This window comes from Procambarus clarkii, chromosome 64 (assembly GCF_040958095.1).
Source record: "Procambarus clarkii isolate CNS0578487 chromosome 64, FALCON_Pclarkii_2.0, whole genome shotgun sequence".
Classification (NCBI taxonomy): domain Eukaryota; kingdom Metazoa; phylum Arthropoda; class Malacostraca; order Decapoda; family Cambaridae; genus Procambarus; species Procambarus clarkii.
Window position 1 is genome coordinate 3056081 of NC_091213.1, and position 19371 is coordinate 3075451.

The following is a 19371-nucleotide window of genomic DNA, read 5'->3' on the forward strand; positions in this document are numbered from 1 at the left end:
CCAGTCAGGGCCTAAGGCCTTAATAGGGGAAGGGACGGTCCCTAATAACCTAAGGAACTGGTATATCCTGGCTGTGGGTCAGTATATCCTGGCTGTGGGTCAGTATATCCTGGTTGTGGGTCAGTATATCCTGGCTGTGGGTCAGTATATCCCGGCTGTGGGTCAGTATATCCTGGCTGTGGGTCAGTATATCCTGGCTGTGGGTCAGTATATCCTGGCTGTGGGTCAGTATATCCTGGCTGTGGGTCAGTATATCCCGGCTGTGGGTCAGTATATCCTGGCTGTGGGTCAGTATATCCTGGCTGTGGGTCAGTATAACCTGGCTGTGGGTCAGTATATCCTGGCTGTGGGTCAGTATATCCTGGCTGTGGGTCAGTATATCCTGGCTGTGGGTCAGTATATCCTGGCTGTGGGTCAGTATATCCTGGCTGTGGGTCAGTATATCCTGGCTGTGGGTCAGTATATCCTGGCTGTGGGTCAGTATATCCTGGCTGTGGGTCAGTATATCCTGGCTGTGGGTCAGTATATCCTGGCTGTGGGTCAGTATATCCTGGCTGTGGGTCAGTATATCCTGGCTGTGGGTCAGTATATCCTGGCTGTGGGTCAGTATATCCTGGCTGTGGGTCAGTATATCCTGGCTGTGGGTCAGTATATCCTGGCTGTGGATCAGTATATCCTGGCTGTGGGTCAGTATATCCTGGCTGTGGGTCAGTATATCCTGGCTGTGGGTCAGTATATCCTGGCTGTGGGTCAGTATATCCTGGCTGTGGGTCAGTATATCCCGGCTGTGGGTCAGTATATCCCGGCTGTGGGTCAGTATATCCCGGCTGTGGGTCAGTATATCCTGGCTGTGGGTCAGTATATCCTGGCTGTGGGTCAGTATATCCTGGCTGTGGGTCAGTATATCCTGGCTGTGGGTCAGTATATCCTGGCTGTGGGTCAGTATATCCTGGCTGTGGGTCAGTATATCCTGGCTGTGGGTCAGTATATCCTGGCTGTGGGTCAGTATATCCTGGCTGTGGGTCAGTATTTCCTGGCTGTGGGTCAGTATATCCCGGCTGTGGGTCAGTATATCCTGGCTGTGTCAGTATATCCTGGCTGTGGGTCAGTATATCCTGGCTGTGGGTCAGTATATCCTGGCTGTGGGTCAGTATATCCTGGCTGTGGGTCAGTATATCCTGGCTGTGGGTCAGTATATCCCGGCTGTGGGTCAGTATATCCCGGCTGTGGGTCAGTATATCCCGGCTGTGGGTCAGTATATCCCGGCTGTGGGTCAGTATATCCCGGCTGTGGGTCAGTATATCCTGGCTGTGGGTCAGTATATCCTGGCTGTGGGTCAGTATATCCTGGCTGTGGATCAGTATATCCTGGCTGTGGATCAGTATATCCTGGCTGTGGATCAGTATATCCCGGCTGTGGGTCAGTATATCCTGGCTGTGGATCAGTATATCCTGGCTGTGGGTCAGTATATCCTGGCTGTGGATCAGTATATCCTGGCTGTGGGTCAGTATATCCTGGCTGTGGGTCAGTATATCCTGGCTGTGGGTCAGTATATCCCGGCTGTGGGTCAGTATATCCCGGCTGTGGGTCAGTATATCCCGGCTGTGGGTCAGTATATCCCGGCTGTGGGTCAGTATATCCCGGCTGTGGGTCAGTATATCCCGGCTGTGGGTCAGTATATCCCGGCTGTGGGTCAATGCATCCCGGCTGTGGGTCAGTGCATCCCGGCTGTGGGTCAATGCATCCCGGCTGTGGGTCAGTATATCCTGGCTGTGGGTCAGTATATCCTGGCTGTGGATCAGTATATCCTGGTTGTGGGTCAGTATATCCTGGCTGTGGGTCAGTACATCCTGGCTGTGGGTCAGTATATCCCGGCTGTGGGTCAGTATATCCTGGCTGTGGGTCAGTATATCCTGGCTGTGGATCAGTATATCCTGGCTGTGGATCAGTATATCCTGGCTGTGGGTCAGTATATCCTGGTTGTGGGTCAGTATATCCTGGCTGTGGGTCAGTATATCCTGCTACAGACTATTAACTTCATGCTGGAGCCGGATGCAAATTATAATAAGTAAAATATGGCTCTGGCTGGGGTTCATTTACCCGGCCACTTCCGAAACCTGTACATCTTGCAACCCGCTCTCGCACAAGACAGTACATATATGACTTATTGCTTATAGTTACTATTTGGCTGATTAATAAGTACATATGTGGTATATCCCAAGTTATATTTTGTTTTTAAGGTACAAACTCTTTATATAGATTTGCTAAAGACCAGTTTTAATATAAGGAATTTCTTTGTCAGTTATATTATACAATAGAGATTTTATACAATATTTGGCAATATCCTGAGTTGCTTTACAATTTATTTAAATATTTTGGTTTTTGTTTTAATATTTTTATAAAACTGTAATATCAATATAGGTATAGGTTAAGTACTAATTGTCATTATGAAGCAATAAAATGCTTATCTTAACATACTAAGAAGGTTAGGTGAGGTCGGTGTTTTCTATGAAGCTTTTCAAGGTAAACCTCGGGGGGCCTCGTAGCCTGGTGGATAGCGCGCAGGACTGGTAATTCTGTGGCGCGGGTTCGATTCCCGCACGAGGCAGAAACAAATGGGCAAAGTTTCTTTCACCCAGAATGCCCCTGTTACCTAGCAGTAAATAGGTACCTGGGTGTTAGTAAGCTGTCACGGGCTGCTTCCTGGGGGTGGAGGCCTGGTCGAGGACCGGGCCGCGGGGACACTAAAGCCCCGAAATCATCTCAAGATAACCTCAAGATAAACTTCAAATATTCACAATAAATTAGTATGTCACATATGCACTTATTAATAAGCCAATATTGACTATAAGCAAGTGCGAGAACGGGTTGCATCTTCTCCCCAATCATGAATACTGTGTTTTTATTTAATAAACAGTTTACAAAAGATCTACTTGTTTCGTAAGTCGTTGTGACCAGTCCTGGGCCTGGACATTACAGTGTGTTTGGTGACTATGTAACACATCTACCCTTAATTGGGTTCACTCTGGCCGTAATTGGGTTCACTCTGGCCGTAATTGGGTTCATTCTGGCCGTAATTGGGTTCATTCTGGCCGTAATTGGGTTCATTCTGGCCGTAATTGGGTTCATTCTGGCCGTAATTGGGTTCACTCTGGCCGTAATTGGGTTCACTCTGGCCGTAATTGGGTTCACTCTGGCCGTAATTGGGTTCACTCTGGCCGTAATTGGGTTCACTCTGGCCGTAATTGGGTTCACTCTGGCCGTAATTGGGTTCATTCTGGCCGTAATTGGGTTCACTCTGGCAGTAATTGGGTTCATTCTGGCCGTAATTGGCCTCTGGCCGTAATTGGGTTCACTCTGGCCGTAATTGGGTTCACTCTGGCCGTAATTGGGTTCACTCTGGCCGTAATTGGGTTCTTTCTGGCCGTAATTGGGTTCACTCTGGCCGTAATTGGGTTCATTCTGGCCGTAATTGGGTTCACTCTGGCAGTAATTGGGTTCATTCTGGCCGTAATTGGGCTCACTTTGGCCGTAATTGGATTCATTCTGGCAGTAATTGGGTTCACTCTGGCCGTAATTGGGTTCATTCTGGCAGTAATTGGGTTCACTCTGGCCGTAATTGGGTTCATTCTGGCAGTAATTGGGTTCTGGCTGTAACTTCAGGAGGTTTGTCGGGCCTTCTTGTTTGATAACATGTTCACTTGAGACAGTTAAGCAAGTCCCAGCTGTGTCTGGGTACAAGTGACAGGATGAACAACCCAGCGGGTTTTCTTCCTATTGGGGAGTGTTGTACATGCTGCTATGGCGGTGTGTCCACTCACAGGATGAGTGGCGCTGCCCAATACTGTCACTATGGCGGTGTGTCCACTCACAGGATGAGTGACGCTGCCCAATACTGTCACTATGGCGGTGTGTCCACTCACAGGATGAGTGGTGCTGCCCAATACTGTCACTATGGCGGTGTGTCCACTCACAGGATGAGTGACGCTGCCCAATACTGTCACTATGGCGGTGTGTCCACTCACAGGATGAGTGACACTGCCCAATACTGTCACTATGGCGGTGTGTCAGCTCACAGGATGAGTGGCGGTGCCCAATACTCTCACTATGGCGGTGTGTCCGCTCACAGGATGAGTGGCGGTGCCCAATACTCTCACTATGGCGGTGTGTCCGCTCACAGGATGAGTGGCGCTGCCCAATACTGTCACTATGGCGGTGTGTCCACTCACAGGATGAGTGACGCTGCCCAATACTGTCACTATGGCGGTGTGTCCACTCACAGGATGAGTGGCGCTGCCCAATACTGTCACTATGGCGGTGTGTCCACTCACAGGATGAGTGGCGCTGCCCAATACTGTCACTATGGCGGTGTGTCCACTCACAGGATGAGTGGCGCTGCCCAATACTGTCACTATGGCGGTGTGTCCACTCACAGGATGAGTGGTGCTGCCCAATACTGTCACTATGGCGGTGTGTCCACTCACAGGATGAGTGACGCTGCCCAATACTGTCACTATGGCGGTGTGTCCACTCACAGGATGAGTGGCGCTGCCCAATACTGTCACTATGGCGGTGTGTCCACTCACAGGATGAGTGACGCTGCCCAATACTGTCACTATGGCGGTGTGCCCACTCACAGGATGAGTGACGCTGCCCAATACTGTCACTATGGCGGTGTGTCCACTCACAGGATGAGTGACGCTGCCCAATACTGTCACTATGGCGGTGTGTCCACTCACAGGATGAGTGGCGCTGCCCAATACTGTCACTATGGCGGTGTGCCCACTCACAGGATGAGTGACGCTGCCCAATACTGTCACTATGGCGGTGTGTCCACTCACAGGATGAGTGACGCTGCCCAATACTGTCACTATGGCGGTGTGTCCACTCACAGGATGAGTGGCGCTGCCCAATACTGTCACTATGGCGGTGTGTCCACTCACAGGATGAGTGGCGCTGCCCAATACTGTCACTATGGCGGTGTGTCCACTCACAGGATGAGTGGCGCTGCCCAATACTGTCACCATGGCGGTGTGTCCACTCACAGGATGAGTGACGCTGCCCAATACTGTCACTATGGCGGTGTGTCCACTCACAGGATGAGTGACGCTGCCCAATACTGTCACCATGGCGGTGTGTCCACTCACAGGATGAGTGACGCTGCCCAATACTGTCACTATGGCGGTGTGTCCACTCACAGGATGAGTGGCGCTGCCCAATACTGTCACTATGGCGGTGTGTCCACTCACAGGATGAGTGGCGCTGCCCAATACTGTCACCATGGCGGTGTGTCCACTCACAGGATGAGTGACGCTGCCCAATACTGTCACTATGGCGGTGTGACCACTCACAGGATGAGTGGTGCTGCCCAATACTGTCACTATGGCGGTGTGACCACTCACAGGATGAGTGACGCTGCCCAATAAACTCGCCCCTCGGGGCAAAATTAAAAACAAATCACCCCCCCACGCTTACCCTTACAAAGATCTTCCATTCCTCGTATCTTATACTCCACAATACGATCTTCAGTCCTCGTGGAACCCTTCAGAGAGCGGCCAGCATCCCTGGTTCTTAATACCCTGACACCTGATTGGCTGAACCCTTCCGTGAACGGTGTAGGTAATTACCTATCCTCCCTCCCTCTCATTCCATCCCTCCTCCTCCTATCCTTCTCTCTCCCTCCTATCCTTCTCCCTCCTCCGTGCCTTGTGTGCGTGCTGCCCCCTGGACCAATGCGGTAATTACCTAGAAGTGCTAAGTGGTCATACAGTGTTGTTGGTCTCAGTCAGGTGAGCGGGGTGCCAGTATTTACCCACCTTCTCTTATCATAATGGAATCTCAATCAAAGTAACACTATTCTTATTATTATTATTATTATTATTCTTATTATTATTCTTATTATTATTGTGTTCTGGTTGAGATCATTTTCAGCTGGTCGTGGTTCAGCGGGTAGTGGGTGTGTCTGGGAGTCGAGGGGCGAGAGGTTACCTTACCTTGAGGTTATCTTGAGGTGCTTCCGGGGCTTAGCGTCCCCGTGGCCCGGTCGTCGACCAGGCCTCCTGGTTGCTGGACTGGTCAACCAAGCTGTTGGACGCGGCTGCTCACAGCCTGGTTGATCAGGTATCCTTTGGAGGTGCTTATCCAGTTCTCTCTTGAACACTGTGAGGGGTCGGCCAGTTATGTCCCTTATGTGTAGTGGAAGCGTGTTGAACAGTCTCGGGCCTCTGATGTTGATAGTTCTCTCTTGAAAGAGAAATTGATAATATGCCTATGCACTCAGCTCCTGGGCCTGACTCATGGAATTCAATATTCATAAAGAAATGTAAAGTACCAGTAGCGAGAGCACTCAGCGTAATATGGAGAAAGAGCCTGGATACAGGAGAGATACCAGCAGCACTTAAATCTGCAGATATAGCTCCGTTGCACAAGGGGGGGGAGTAAAGCCTTGGCAAAAAATTATAGGCCAGTTGCACTAACATCACACATAATAAAAGTGTTTGAAAGAGTGATTAGGAATCAAATTTCTAGTTTTATGGAAAACAATGAATTGCACAATCCAGGACAACATGGATTTAGAGCGGGAAGATCCTGTCTGTCACAGTTACTCAACCACTATGACAAAATCACAGAAGCCCTAGAAGAAAAGCAAAATGCAGATGTTGTATACACAGACTTTGCAAAGGCGTTCGACAAATGTGACCATGGGGTGATAGCTCACAAAATGAGGTCAATGGGAATAACTGGAAAAGTAGGACGCTGGATACTCAATTTCCTGTCGAACAGAACACAAAGAGTAACAGTCAATCAGATAAAATCGAGTCCAAGCGATGTTAAAAGCTCTGTACCTCAAGGTACAGTCCTTGCACCGCTACTGTTCCTTATTCTCATATCTGATATAGACAAAAATACACGTCACAGCTTCGTGTCGTCCTTTGCAGATGACACAAAAATCAGCATGAAAATTACCTCTGCTGAAGACATTGAAAAACTACAAGCAGATGTCAACAAAGTTTTTGATTGGGCAGCAGAAAATAACATGATGTTTAACAGTGATAAATTTCAGGTACTCAGGTACGGCAAAAATGAGGATCTGAAACATAATACAGGGTACAAAACACAATCGAATCTTCCCATAGTAGGAAAACAGCATGTCAAGGATTTGGGAATAATGATGTCCGACGATCTAACGTTTAGGGAGCATAACCAAGCAAATATCGCGTCAGCCAGAAAAATGATCGGATGGATTACGAGAACTTTCAAATCCAGGGATCCCATCACAATGGTTGTACTCTTCAAGTCACTTGTGCTGTCCCGTCTCGAGTACTGCTCAGTACTCACTTCCCCCTTCAGAGCAGGAGAGATTGCTGAAATAGAGGGAATACAGAGAACATATACGGCACGCATAGACGAGATAAAACACCTAAATTATTGGGATCGTCTCAAAGCTCTCCAAATGTACTCTCTAGAAAGGAGACGAGAGAGATACCAAATAATATACACCTGGAAAATACTGGAGGGTCAGGTCCCAAATCTACACAGTAAAATAACAACGTACTGGAGTGAACGATATGGAAGAAAATGCAAGATTGAACCTGTGAAGAGCAGAGGTGTCATAGGCACAATCAGAGAGCACTGTATAAACATCAGGGGTCCGCGGTTGTTCAACGTCCTCCCAGCGAGCATAAGAAATATTGCCGGAACAACCGTGGACATCTTCAAGAGAAAACTGGACGGTTTTCTAAGAGAAGTTCCGGATCAGCCGGGCTGTGGTGGGTACGTGGCCCTGCGGGCCGCTCCAAGCAACAGCCTGGTGGACCAAACTCTCACAAGTCGAGCCTGGCCTCGGGCCGGGCTTGGGGAGTAGAAGAACTCCCAGAACCCCATCAACCAGGTATCAACCAGGTATCAACCAAGAACACTGTGAGGGGTCGGCCAGTTATGTCCCTTATGTGTAGTGGAAGCGTGTTGAACAGTCTCGGGCCTCTGATGTTGATAGTTCTCTCTTGAACACTGTGAGGGGTCGGCCAGTTATGCCCCTTATGTGTAGTGGAAGCGTGTTGAACAGTCTCGGGCCTCTGATGTTGATAGTTCTCTCTTGAACACTGTGAGGGGTCGGCCAGTTATGTCCCTTATGTGTAGTGGAAGCGTGTTGAACAGTCTCGGGCCTCTGATGTTGATAGTTCTCTCTTGAACACTGTGAGGGGTCGGCCAGTTATGTCCCTTATGTGTAGTGGAAGCGTGTTGAACAGTCTCGGGCCTCTGATGTTGATAGTTCTCTCTTGAACACTGTGAGGGGTCGGCCAGCTATGTCCCTTATGTGTAGTGGAAGCGTGTTGAACAGTCTCGGGCCTCTGATGTTGATAGTTCTCTCTTGAACACTGTGAGGGGTCGGCCAGTTATGTCCCTTATGTGTAGTGGAAGCGTGTTGAACAGTCTCGGACCTCTGATGTTGATAGTTCTCTCTCAGAGTACCTGTTGCACCTCTGCTCTTCAACGGGGGTATTCTGCACATCCTGCCATGCCTCCTGGTCTCATGTGATGTTATTTCTGTGTGCAGGTTTGGGACCAGCCCCTCTAATATTTTCCTCGTATAGATTATTATGTATCTCTCCCGCCTGCGCTCAAGAGAACACAGATTTAGGCTCTTTAGTCGGTCCCAATAGTTTAGATGTTTTACTGAGTGGATTCTAGCAGTAAAGGATCTCTGCACGCTCTCCAGGTCAGCAATTTCTCCAGCTTTGAAGGGGCTGTCATCCCCAAGAGAGTTCAATCCCATTGTATTGCCTCAATATTTTCTCATAAATACATCACGTTATTGTGCTATTGAGCATTGGTGAGAACATCTCTAGGTGCCGTAATGAGGGTTCGAACCTCTGCGCTCAGGGTTCTAAAACGCGCTCTAGTCAACTGTACCGCGATATGGTCATAAGAATTGCAACCTGGAGTGCTTCAGCACCCACCAGGATCCCGAGGCTCTCTTGAAGACGTTTTGTGGATTTATAACGTTATTGTGATGTGACCATTATTATTAGTAGTAGTAGTACTGCTACAAGAGGTCCAGCAAGCAACAGCCTGGTGGACCAAACTCTCACAAGTCGAGCCTGGCCTCGGGCCGGGCTTGGGGAGTATCTTATCTTGAGGTTATCTTGAGGATTTTGGGGCTTTACTGTCCCCGCGGCCCGGTCCTCGACCAGGCCTCCACCCCCAGGAAGCAGCCCGTGACAGCTGACTAACACCCAGGTACCTATTTTACTGCTAGGTAACAGGGGCATAGGGTGAAAGAAACTGCCCATTGTTTCTCGCCGGCGCCCGGGATCGAACCCGGGACCACAGGATCACAAGTCCAGCGTGCTGTCCGCTCGGCCGACCGGCTCCCTCCGCTCGGCCGACCGGCTCCCTGAGTAGAATAACTCCCAGAACCCCATCAACCAGGTATCAACCAGGTACAAGCAGAGCATATGGGTGGACACGAGCTATAGTTCCTGGGCCCCGACTCCAGGACCTGGGTGAGGGTGAGGGGTGAACTAGGAGCCTCAGTGTTCGTACGAGGCTGTTGAAGGAGCCGAGGGGTCGTTACCTCGCTGTTATAACTTTGAGATGAGGGTTGGGAGTGTGAGTTACGGGGGAGGAGGGAGCTGTCAGGATGCAGCTGCCGTGGTGCAGGATGCCAGTAGTGATAGTTTCCTCTTCCTGTGCTGTTATTAAATGGTGTGAGTCACTTGGCTCCTGTAGTGACGTGTTGGGCCAACTCGTCCGCCTAATAGAACATCGTATTTTGACGTACACTTAAGGCCAAAAATAGTCGTACTAGAAAATGGAAGCGGCTCGCGAAATTGACATACTGTCCCGTTTTCTGTTTTGGGTCCTCTGGTGGGTTAGGCCGTAGTCTATCCTGGTGACCACCATCTTGAGGCTGGACGGTAGAGCGACGGTCTCGCTCCATGCAGGTCGGCGTTCAATCCCCAACCGTGCAAGTGGTTGGGCACCATTCCATCCCACCGTCCCATCCCAAATCCTTATCCTGACCCCCTTCCCAGTGCTATATAGTCATAATGGCTTGGTGTTTTCTCCTCATAGATCCCTTCCATCTGCCCGGCTACAGTGTAAGGTGACTTGTGGGTGTAGCGTGCAGTGTAGAGTGTAGCGTGCAGTATAAAGTGTACAGGTGGGAGTATAGTGCAGTATAGAGTACACAGGTGGGTGTTGAGTACACAGGTGGGTGTAGAGTACACAGGTGGGTGCAGAGTGCAGTGTAGAGTGTAGCGTGCAGTGTAAAGTGTACAGGTGGGAGTATAGTGCAGTATAGAGTACACAGGTGGGTGTAGAGTGCACAGGTGGGTGTAGCGTGCAGTGTAGAGTGTAGCGTGCAGTGTAAAGTGTACAGGTGGGAGTATAGTGCAGTATAGAGTACACAGGTGGGTGTAGAGTGCACAGGTGGGTGTAGAGTGCAGTATAGAGTGCACAGGTGGGTGTAGAGTACACAGGTGGGTGTAGAGTACACAGGTGGGTGTAGAGTACACAGGTGGGTGTAGAGTGGGGTGTAGAGTACACAGGTGGGTGTAGAGTACACAGGTGGGTGTAGAGTGGAGTGTAGAGTACACAGGTGGGTGTAGAGTGGAGTATAGAGTACACAGGTGGGTGTAGAGTGGAGTATAGAGTACACAGGTGGGTGTATAGTGCAGTATAGAGTACACAGGTGGGTGAATAGTGCAGTATAGAGTGTACTGGTGGGTGTAGAGTGTACAGGTGGGTGTAGAGTACACAGGTGGGTGTAGAGTACACAGGTGGGTGTAGAGTGTACAGGTGGGTGTAGAGTACACAGGTGGGTGTAGAGTACACAGGTGGGTGTAGAGTGCACAGGTGGGTGTAGAGTGCAGTATAGAGTGCACAGGTGGGTGTAGAGTACACAGGTGGGTGTAGAGTACACAGGTGGGTGTAGAGTGGAGTGTAGAGTACACAGGTGGGTGTAGAGTGGAGTATAGAGTACACAGGTGGGTGTAGAGTGGAGTATAGAGTACACAGGTGGGTGTATAGTGCAGTATAGAGTACACAGGTGGGTGAATAGTGCAGTATAGAGTGCACTGGTGGGTGTAGAGTGTACAGGTGGGTGTAGAGTGTACAGGTGGGTGTAGAGTGTACAGGTGGGTGTAGAGTGTACAGGTGGGTGTAGAGTGTACAGGTGGGTGTAGAGTACACAGGTGGGTGTAGAGTGTACAGGTGGGTGTAGAGTACACAGGTGGGTGTAGAGTACACAGGTGGGTGTAGAGTGGAGTATAGAGTACACAGGTGGGTGTATAGTGCAGTATAGAGTACACAAGTGGGTGTAGAGTACACAGATGGGTGTAGAGTACACAGGTGGGTGTAGAGTACACAGGTGGGTGTAGAGTGTACAGGTGGGTGTAGAGTACACAGGTGGGTGTAGAGTACACAGGTGGGTGTAGAGTGCACAGGTGGGTGTAGAGTGCAGTATAGAGTGCACAGGTGGGTGTAGAGTACACAGGTGGGTGTAGAGTACACAGGTGGGTGTAGAGTGGAGTGTAGAGTACACAGGTGGGTGTAGAGTGGAGTATAGAGTACACAGGTGGGTGTAGAGTGGAGTATAGAGTACACAGGTGGGTGTATAGTGCAGTATAGAGTACACAGGTGGGTGAATAGTGCAGTATAGAGTGCACTGGTGGGTGTAGAGTGTACAGGTGGGTGTAGAGTGTACAGGTGGGTGTAGAGTGTACAGGTGGGTGTAGAGTGTACAGGTGGGTGTAGAGTGTACAGGTGGGTGTAGAGTACACAGGTGGGTGTAGAGTGTACAGGTGGGTGTAGAGTACACAGGTGGGTGTAGAGTACACAGGTGGGTGTAGAGTGGAGTATAGAGTACACAGGTGGGTGTATAGTGCAGTATAGAGTACACAAGTGGGTGTAGAGTACACAGATGGGTGTAGAGTACACAGGTGGGTGTAGAGTACACAGGTGGGTGTAGAGTGCAGTGTAGAGTACACAGGTGGGTGTAGAGTACACAGGTGGGTGTAGAGTGTACAGGTGGGTGTAGAGTACACAGGTGGGTGTAGAGTGTACAGGTGGGTGTAGAGTACACAGGTGGGTGTAGAGTGTACAGGTGGGTGTAGAGTACACAGGTGGGTGTAGAGTACACAGGTGGGTGTAGAGTGGAGTATAGAGTACACAGGTGGGTGTATAGTGCAGTATAGAGTACACAAGTGGGTGTAGAGTACACAGATGGGTGTAGAGTACACAGGTGGGTGTAGAGTACACAGGTGGGTGTAGAGTGCAGTGTAGAGTACACAGGTGGGTGTATAGTGCAGTATAGAGTACACAGGTGGGTGTAGAGTACACAGGTGGGTGTAGAGTACACAGGTGGGTGTAGAGTACACAGGTGGGTGTAGAGTACACAGGTGGGTGTTGAGTACACAGGTGGGTGTTGAGTACACAGGTGGCTGTGTAGAGTACACAGGTGGGTGTAGAGTACACAGGTGGGTGTAGAGTGCACAGGTGGGTGTATAGTGTACAGGTGGGTGTTGAGTACACAGGTGGGTGTAGAGTGTACAGGTGGGTGTAGAGTACACAGGTGGGTGTAGAGTGCAGTGTTGAGTACACAGGTGGGTGTAGAGTACACAGGTGGGTGTAGAGTGCAGTGTAGAGTACACAGGTGGGTGTAGAGTGCAGTGTAGAGTACACAGGTGGGTGTAGAGTGCAGTGTCAGGCCTGCTAGTGTCACCACCTACACTTCCGTCTGGGTGGAGCCTCTCTGAATACTTCCATTTTAAAGGGTTAATGTTTCCTTGTCTCTTTCTTCAAGTCCTCCTTTCTTGTCCTTCTGTTCCTCTCCAGTTTCTCCAGAAGATTCTTTGTCCCTAAAGGAGCCTGACGGCTGAGTGGACAGTGCTCAGGATTCGTAGCCCTGAGGTTCCGGGTTGGATCCCGGCGGAGGCGGAAACAAATGGGCAGAGTTGCTTTCACTCTGGTGCCCCTCTTCATCTGGCAGTAAATAGGTAACTGGGAGTTAGACAGCTGCCACGGGCTGCATCCTGGGTGGGGGGGGGGGGAAGAAAAAGAAGGCCTGGTCGAGGACCGGGCCGCAGGGACGCTAAGCTCCGAAATCATCTCAAGATAACCTCAAGACTGAGTCATTACCTTCTTGTATTTTCTTTGGGCTAAAGATTCATTTTGGGATCAGGTTTGTTGCTCGAGATGATTTCGGGGCTTTAGTGTCCCCGCGGCCCGGTCCTCGATCAGGCCTCCACCTCCAGGAAGCAGCCAGTGACAGCTGACTAACACCCAGGTACCTATTTTACTGCTAGGTAACAGGGGCATAGGGTGAAAGAAACTCTGGCCATTGTTTCTCGCCGGCGCCTGCGATCGAACCCAGGACCACAAGTCCAGCGTGCTGTCCGCTCGGCCGACCGGCTCCATGTTCCAGGACCAAGTATGGTCTTGTTCCAGTCATTCTGGCCTCAGTTTTCTCCATTTCCAACTTTTTTTTTTTTAGGCTAAGAACGAGTCCTGTACAGGCGATGAGTCACAATAACGGGGCTAAAGTATGTTGACCAGACCACACACTAGAAGGTGAAGGGACGACGACGTTTCGCTCCGTCCTGGACCATTCTCAAGTCGATTGTGTTCTGTTCTGTTCATAATCGACTTGAGAATGGTCCAGGACGGACTGGAACGTCGTCGTCCCTTCACCTTCTAGTGTGTGGCCTGGTCAACGAGTCCTGTGCAACATACAATTGTACATACAGTTGTACAACATAACTGTTTCTACCATGTGTAGCATGGCATTCCATCACCGGATGTTCACTCCATGTTGACGCTGTGATGAACCCAACCCGTCCTCTTAAAAATAACGTCACTTTTCGCTGGTATGCGCGGCACTATGGCCAAAAGTGGACATAATTTGAAATGAAATCGGCTCACAAAAGTGACGTACTTTCCCGTTTTCTGTTTGAGTCGTCCGGCTTACTCGGAAAGGTTAGGAGAGGAAACTTTCAATTAACGTTTTTCTTAACGTTTTGAAACTTTGAGAATTTCCTGCCCACCTAACCTATCAGAGGACCCTTAACTTATTGTTGTTGAAAAAAAAAATCCCAAATTTATTTTCATTTTTTTTTCATTTTCAAATTACGTCCACTTTCGGCCATACGAGCAAACGGCCAAAAGCGACGTTCTTTTTAAGAGGACAGGTTGAGAGAGCTCTCTAACATCTCTATGGCACATCTGAGTATCAAGCTTCCATCCTCTTGTTCTATTGTTATTCATTGCAAACATTTCCTATGTTTCCACCTTGTCAAACCCCTCTAAGCATTTTATGTCTATATCATGTCTGTTCCTCTCCCTCCGTCTTTCTAACGTCGTCAGGTATAGTTCTGCTTGATACCAGCTTGATGGGGTTCTGGGAGTTGTTCTACAAGCCGGCCCGAGGCCAGGCTTGACTTGTGAGAGTTTGGTCCACCAGGCTGTTGGTTGATACCTGGTTGATGGGGTTCTGGGAGTTGTTCTACTCCCCAAGCCCGGCCCGAGGCCAGGCTTGACTTGTGAGAGTTTGGTCCACCAGGCTGTTGGTTGATACCTGGTTGATGGGGTTCTGGGAGTTCTTATACTCCCCAAGCCCGTCCCGAGGCCAGGCTTGACTTGTGAGAGTTTGGTCCACCAGGCTGTTGGTTGATACCTGGTTGATGGGGTTCTGGGAGTTGTTCTACTCCCCAAGCCCGGCCCGAGGCCAGGCTTGACTTGTGAGAATTTGGTCCACCAGGCTGTTGCTTGGAGCGGCCCACATACCCACCACAGCCCGGTTGGTCCGCCACGTTATTTAGAAAACTATCTAGTTTCCTCTTGAAGATGTCCACGGTTGTTCCAGCAATATTTCTTATGCTCGCTGGGAGGACGTTGAACAACCGCGGACCTCTGATGTTTATACAGTGTTCTCTGATTGTGCCTATGGCACCTCTGCTCTTCACTGGTTCTATTCTGCATTTTCTTCCATATCGTTCACTCCAGTATTTTCCATGTGTATATTATTTGATATCTCTCTCGTCTCCTTTCTAATTCCTGCACTCTCTCTTCGTACCTTACCCACGCAGTTCTGGTACGAATCTCATTGCAAACTTCTGGACCGCTTTGAGCTTCCTTGTGTGTGTTTTAAATGGGGGTTCCAGGATGGGTCGGCATACTCTTAAGACTGGCCTCACATAGGCGGTATACAGTGATCTAAAAGCCTTCTTATTCAAGTTTCTGAAGGATGTTCTGACTTTTGCTAGAGTAGAGTATGCCGCTGATGTTATTCTGTTAATATGAGCCTCTGGAGTTAGGTTTGGTGTTGTGTCCACTCCCAAGTCTTTTTCAGTCATGCTGGAGAGTCTTACAATCCTCATCTGTCTCAACCCTCCTCATTAGTTTTGCATCATGTGCAAACATTGACGTAAAAGACTCCTGCAGTCAAGTCATTTACATAATTGAGGAATAGTATGGGAGCCAGGAGTGATCCTTGAGGCAGCCCGCTTGTTACTCTACGCCAGTCAGACTCCTCGCCCCTCACTGTCACTCTCTGACACCTGTCTGTCAGGTAATTCCTTACCCATGATAGTGCGGCTCCGTTTACTCCCGCCTGCCTCTCAAGTTTGTATAGTAACCATCTGTGTGATACTGTATCAAAGGCTTTCTGGCAGTCCAGAAATATGCAGTCTGCCCATCCTTCTCCGTCTTGCCATATTCTCCTTACCTTATCATACAACTGCAGGAGGCGCGTCAAGCAACATTTCCCTGTTCTTAAGCCGTGTTCTTGCTTACTGACAAACCTAATTCTCCAGAGGTGTGCAACTAGTCTTAACCTTATAACTCTTTCAAGTACTTTGTAAGGGATGCTTGTGAGCGACTTTGGGGCCAGATTCACGAAGCACTTACGAACCTGTACATCTTTTCTCAATCTTTGGCGGCTTTGTTTACAATTATTAAACAGTTAATGAGCTCCGAAGCACCAGGAGGCTGTTTATAACAATAACAACAGTTGATTGGCAAGTTTTCATGCTTGTAAACTGTTTAATAAATGTAACCAAAGCCGTCAAAGGTTGAGGACGGCTTTGGTTGGACGGCGGGCCCACTGGGCTGTGGTGGGTATGTGGCCCTGCGGGCCGCTCCAAGCAACAGCCTAGTGGACCAAACTCTCACAAGTCAAGCCTGGCCTCGGGCCGGGCTTGGGGAGTGGAACAACTCCCAGAACCCCATCAACCAGGTATCAACCAGGCCCTAAGCCTCTGGCTGGCCCACTGGGCGGGCCCTAAGCCTCTGGCTGGCCCACTGGGCGGGCCCTAAGCCTCTGGCTGGCCCACTGGGCGGGCCCTAAGCCTCTGGCTGGCCCACTAAGTGTTGCTTGTTTCTGTTTTACTTGGGCGGAGTATGAGTATTTATGACTTGTCTGGTCGCTTCAGTAAGATTTTGTCCCACGTGTTTAACAACTTCTGCTCTGTTGAATCTAAGTTGAAGTCTTAATGGGTTTGTAACTGTGCACTGTGTTAGATAATGTTCCAGTGGTCTGTTGTGGTAGTAACTGTGCACTGTGTTAGATAATGTTCCAGTGGTCTGTTGTGGTAGTAACTGTGCACTGTGTTAGATAATGTTCCAGTGGTCTGTCGGGCATTTCTCCACAGTGCTGACATTTCCTCTCATCTTCCGGAACCTGTAAGCCTATTTCCCATGCACATGGGTATCCAAGCCTGATGCGATGTAAGTGTACTTCTGTTGCTCTACTGCTCCCTTTCATCAACCTAAGTGGTTCGTAGTTGGTTGAATTCTTGTACCAACCCGCAGATCCTGATGTTGCAACTGCTGTGTTGTGGTCACTCTACATCTTCTGCATTGTTCTGTTTCTAATTACTTTCTTAATCTGTGATAGACTCTGTGGTATGTAAATGTCTACATTTCTCCTCTTAGTTGCAAGTTTTGCAGCTGCGTCTGTAATGTCATTTCCTATTATTCCCACATGACTTGGCACCCAGTTCATAAGTACCCATCGGCCTTGTCGTTTGAGTGTTTGCATTAATGATATGACATTTGTGATCAGATGGATGTTATCATATATGTGTTCTTGTTGTCAGGTTTCAATGGCAGTTCTCGATTCTGAATGAATGATAACATGTTGTCGGTGTTCAGCAAGAGCATGTTCCAAAGCCTTTTGAATAGGTAAAGTAATCTCTGTAAAGTCGAACACCCACTTGAGAGTCTCCAACTATTTACAGAGTTTCCTGCTTTAACTGCAGCTCCGGTTTCTTGTCTCTGCTGGTCTACTGATCCATCTGTGAAGTAAGTGAAGCTGTCGGATGCCAAGTTTGCTTCTATATGCATCTGTGCAATGTTACGTAGCAGATGAGCATTGTATGACACTTCCTTAACGTAATTAATGTCCCTGTGTGTGTGTGGGGGGGGGGGGGGGGGTTACAGTAATTTAACTTATCTAAATCAATCATTTTCTGATATATTTCACATTTTAGAGAACTTTTCTTTTTCGAGTTGTGATTTGATTTGATTGTAACCGCCGGAGTTGGCTAGTTTATTGTGCACCCTATACTCCTCCTGTGAGCGGTAGCGCAAAAAGCATTACAGCTCTTGTGAGTGTGTTGGGCCAACTCGACCTAATAGAACGTCGTATTTCGACGTATACTCAACTTAAAGCCAAAAGTCGTCATACTGGAAAAAGGAAGCAGCTCACGAAATTGACATACTGTCCCGTTTTCTGTTTTGGGTCCTCTGGTAGGTTAGGATAAGGGCACTATAATACGACAGTTTCTAGACGTTGTAAAAACCATCTGAGGACGGGATAGCAACCTTTCTTCTTAAAAATAACGTCGCTTTTACCCGTATGGCCGAAAGTGGATGTAATTTGAAAATGAAAAAAAAAATGAATTTTTTTTTTTTTCTACAACAGTTAACCCTGGAAACACAAACCGTAATTGTCTCTATTTTCCGCTTGTTACAACTTGTAATAAAGTTGTTACATCTTGGCTTAACGTGTTTATGACGTATTAGAACGTTGTTACAACTTGCTATATTGGTTGTTATAACTGGTTAGGTGGTGTTAAAACTTGTTCGAACGTTGTACCAACGTCGTAGTTTCGGTGTGTGTTTGGCGGGAAGGCTCCTCTGATAGGTTAGGTGGGCAGGAAATTCTCATAAAGTTTCAAAACGTTAGGAAAAATGTTAATTGAAAGTTTCCTCTCCTAACCTTTCCGAGTAAACCGGACGACTCAAACAGAAAACGGAACAATACGTCACTTTCGTGAGCCGATTTCATTTTAAATTACGTCCATGTTTGGCCATAGTGCCGCGCATACGGGCGAAAAGTGACGTTATTTTTACGATGACAGGTTGCTATTTTAGCGTGCGGGGAGTGAGTAAATGTCAGACCTAAAGGAGCAGGTTGTAGAGGCTATCTTGAGGTTATCTTGAGATGATTTCGGGGCTTTTAGTGTCCCCGCGGCCCGGTCCTCGACCAGGCCTCCACCCCCAGGAAGCAGCCCGTGACAGCTGACTAACTCCCAGGTACCTATTTACTGCTAGGTAACAGGGGCATTTAGGGTGAAAGAAACTCTGCCCATTTGTTTCTGCCTCGTGCGGGAATCGAACCCGCGCCACAGAATTACGAGTCCTGCGCGCTATCCACCAGGCTGCCAGGCCCTAACTCCATTCATAACTTTAAAAGCAGGAATGATAGATAAATAGGTCAATAGTCATTGCATTAGACAACCAACGGCTAGAAGAGTGTGGGACCAAGAGCCAGAGCTCGATCCTGCAGGCACAAATGGGTGAGTACATACATCAACACAGGGATACAAGGCGCCGGACGGCTGAGTAGACAGCGCTTGGGATTCGTAGTCTTGAGGTTCCGGGTTCGATCCCCGGCGGAGGCAGAAACAAATGGGCAAATTTTCTTTCACCCTGATGCACTTGTTCACCTGGCAAGTAAATAGGTACCTGGGAGTTAGACAGTTGCTACGGGCTGCTTCCTGGGGGGTGGGGGTGTAACAAAAAGGAGGCCTGGTCGAGGACTGGGCCGCAGGGACGCTAAGCCCCGAAATCCTCTCAAGATAACCTGAAGATACCTCCAAGCAACAGCCTGGTGGACCAAACTCTCACAAGTCAAGCCTGGCCTCGGGCCGGGCTTGGGGAGTAGAACTCCCAGAACCCCATCAACCAGGTATCAACCAACAGCCTGGTGGACCAAACTCTCACAAGTCAAGCCTGGCCTCGGGCCGGGCTTGGGGAGTAGAACAACTCCCAGAACCCCATCAACCAGGTATCAACCAACAGCCTGGTGGACCAAACTCTCACAAGTCAAGCCTGGCCTCGGGCCGGGCTTGGGGAGTAGAACAA

The 19371-nt window shown here is 49.0% G+C and overlaps 2 protein-coding genes across 4 annotated transcripts in view; one reads left to right on the plus strand and one right to left on the minus strand.

Annotated features, from left to right (window-relative positions):
• Nucleotides 1-19371, plus strand: part of LOC123768910 (ataxin-1-like) — a 418165-nt gene that overhangs the window by 69512 nt on the left and 329282 nt on the right. The gene's annotated exons all lie outside the window — the stretch shown is intronic.
• Nucleotides 42-15356, minus strand: LOC138354662 (uncharacterized). The gene is made up of 3 exons (XM_069309020.1): nucleotides 15258-15356; nucleotides 1081-2001; nucleotides 42-1037 (listed from the first exon to the last, which is right to left on the minus strand). The coding sequence occupies exons 1-3, from the start codon at nucleotides 15354-15356 to the stop codon at nucleotides 42-44; spliced, it is 2016 nt and encodes a 671-aa protein (XP_069165121.1).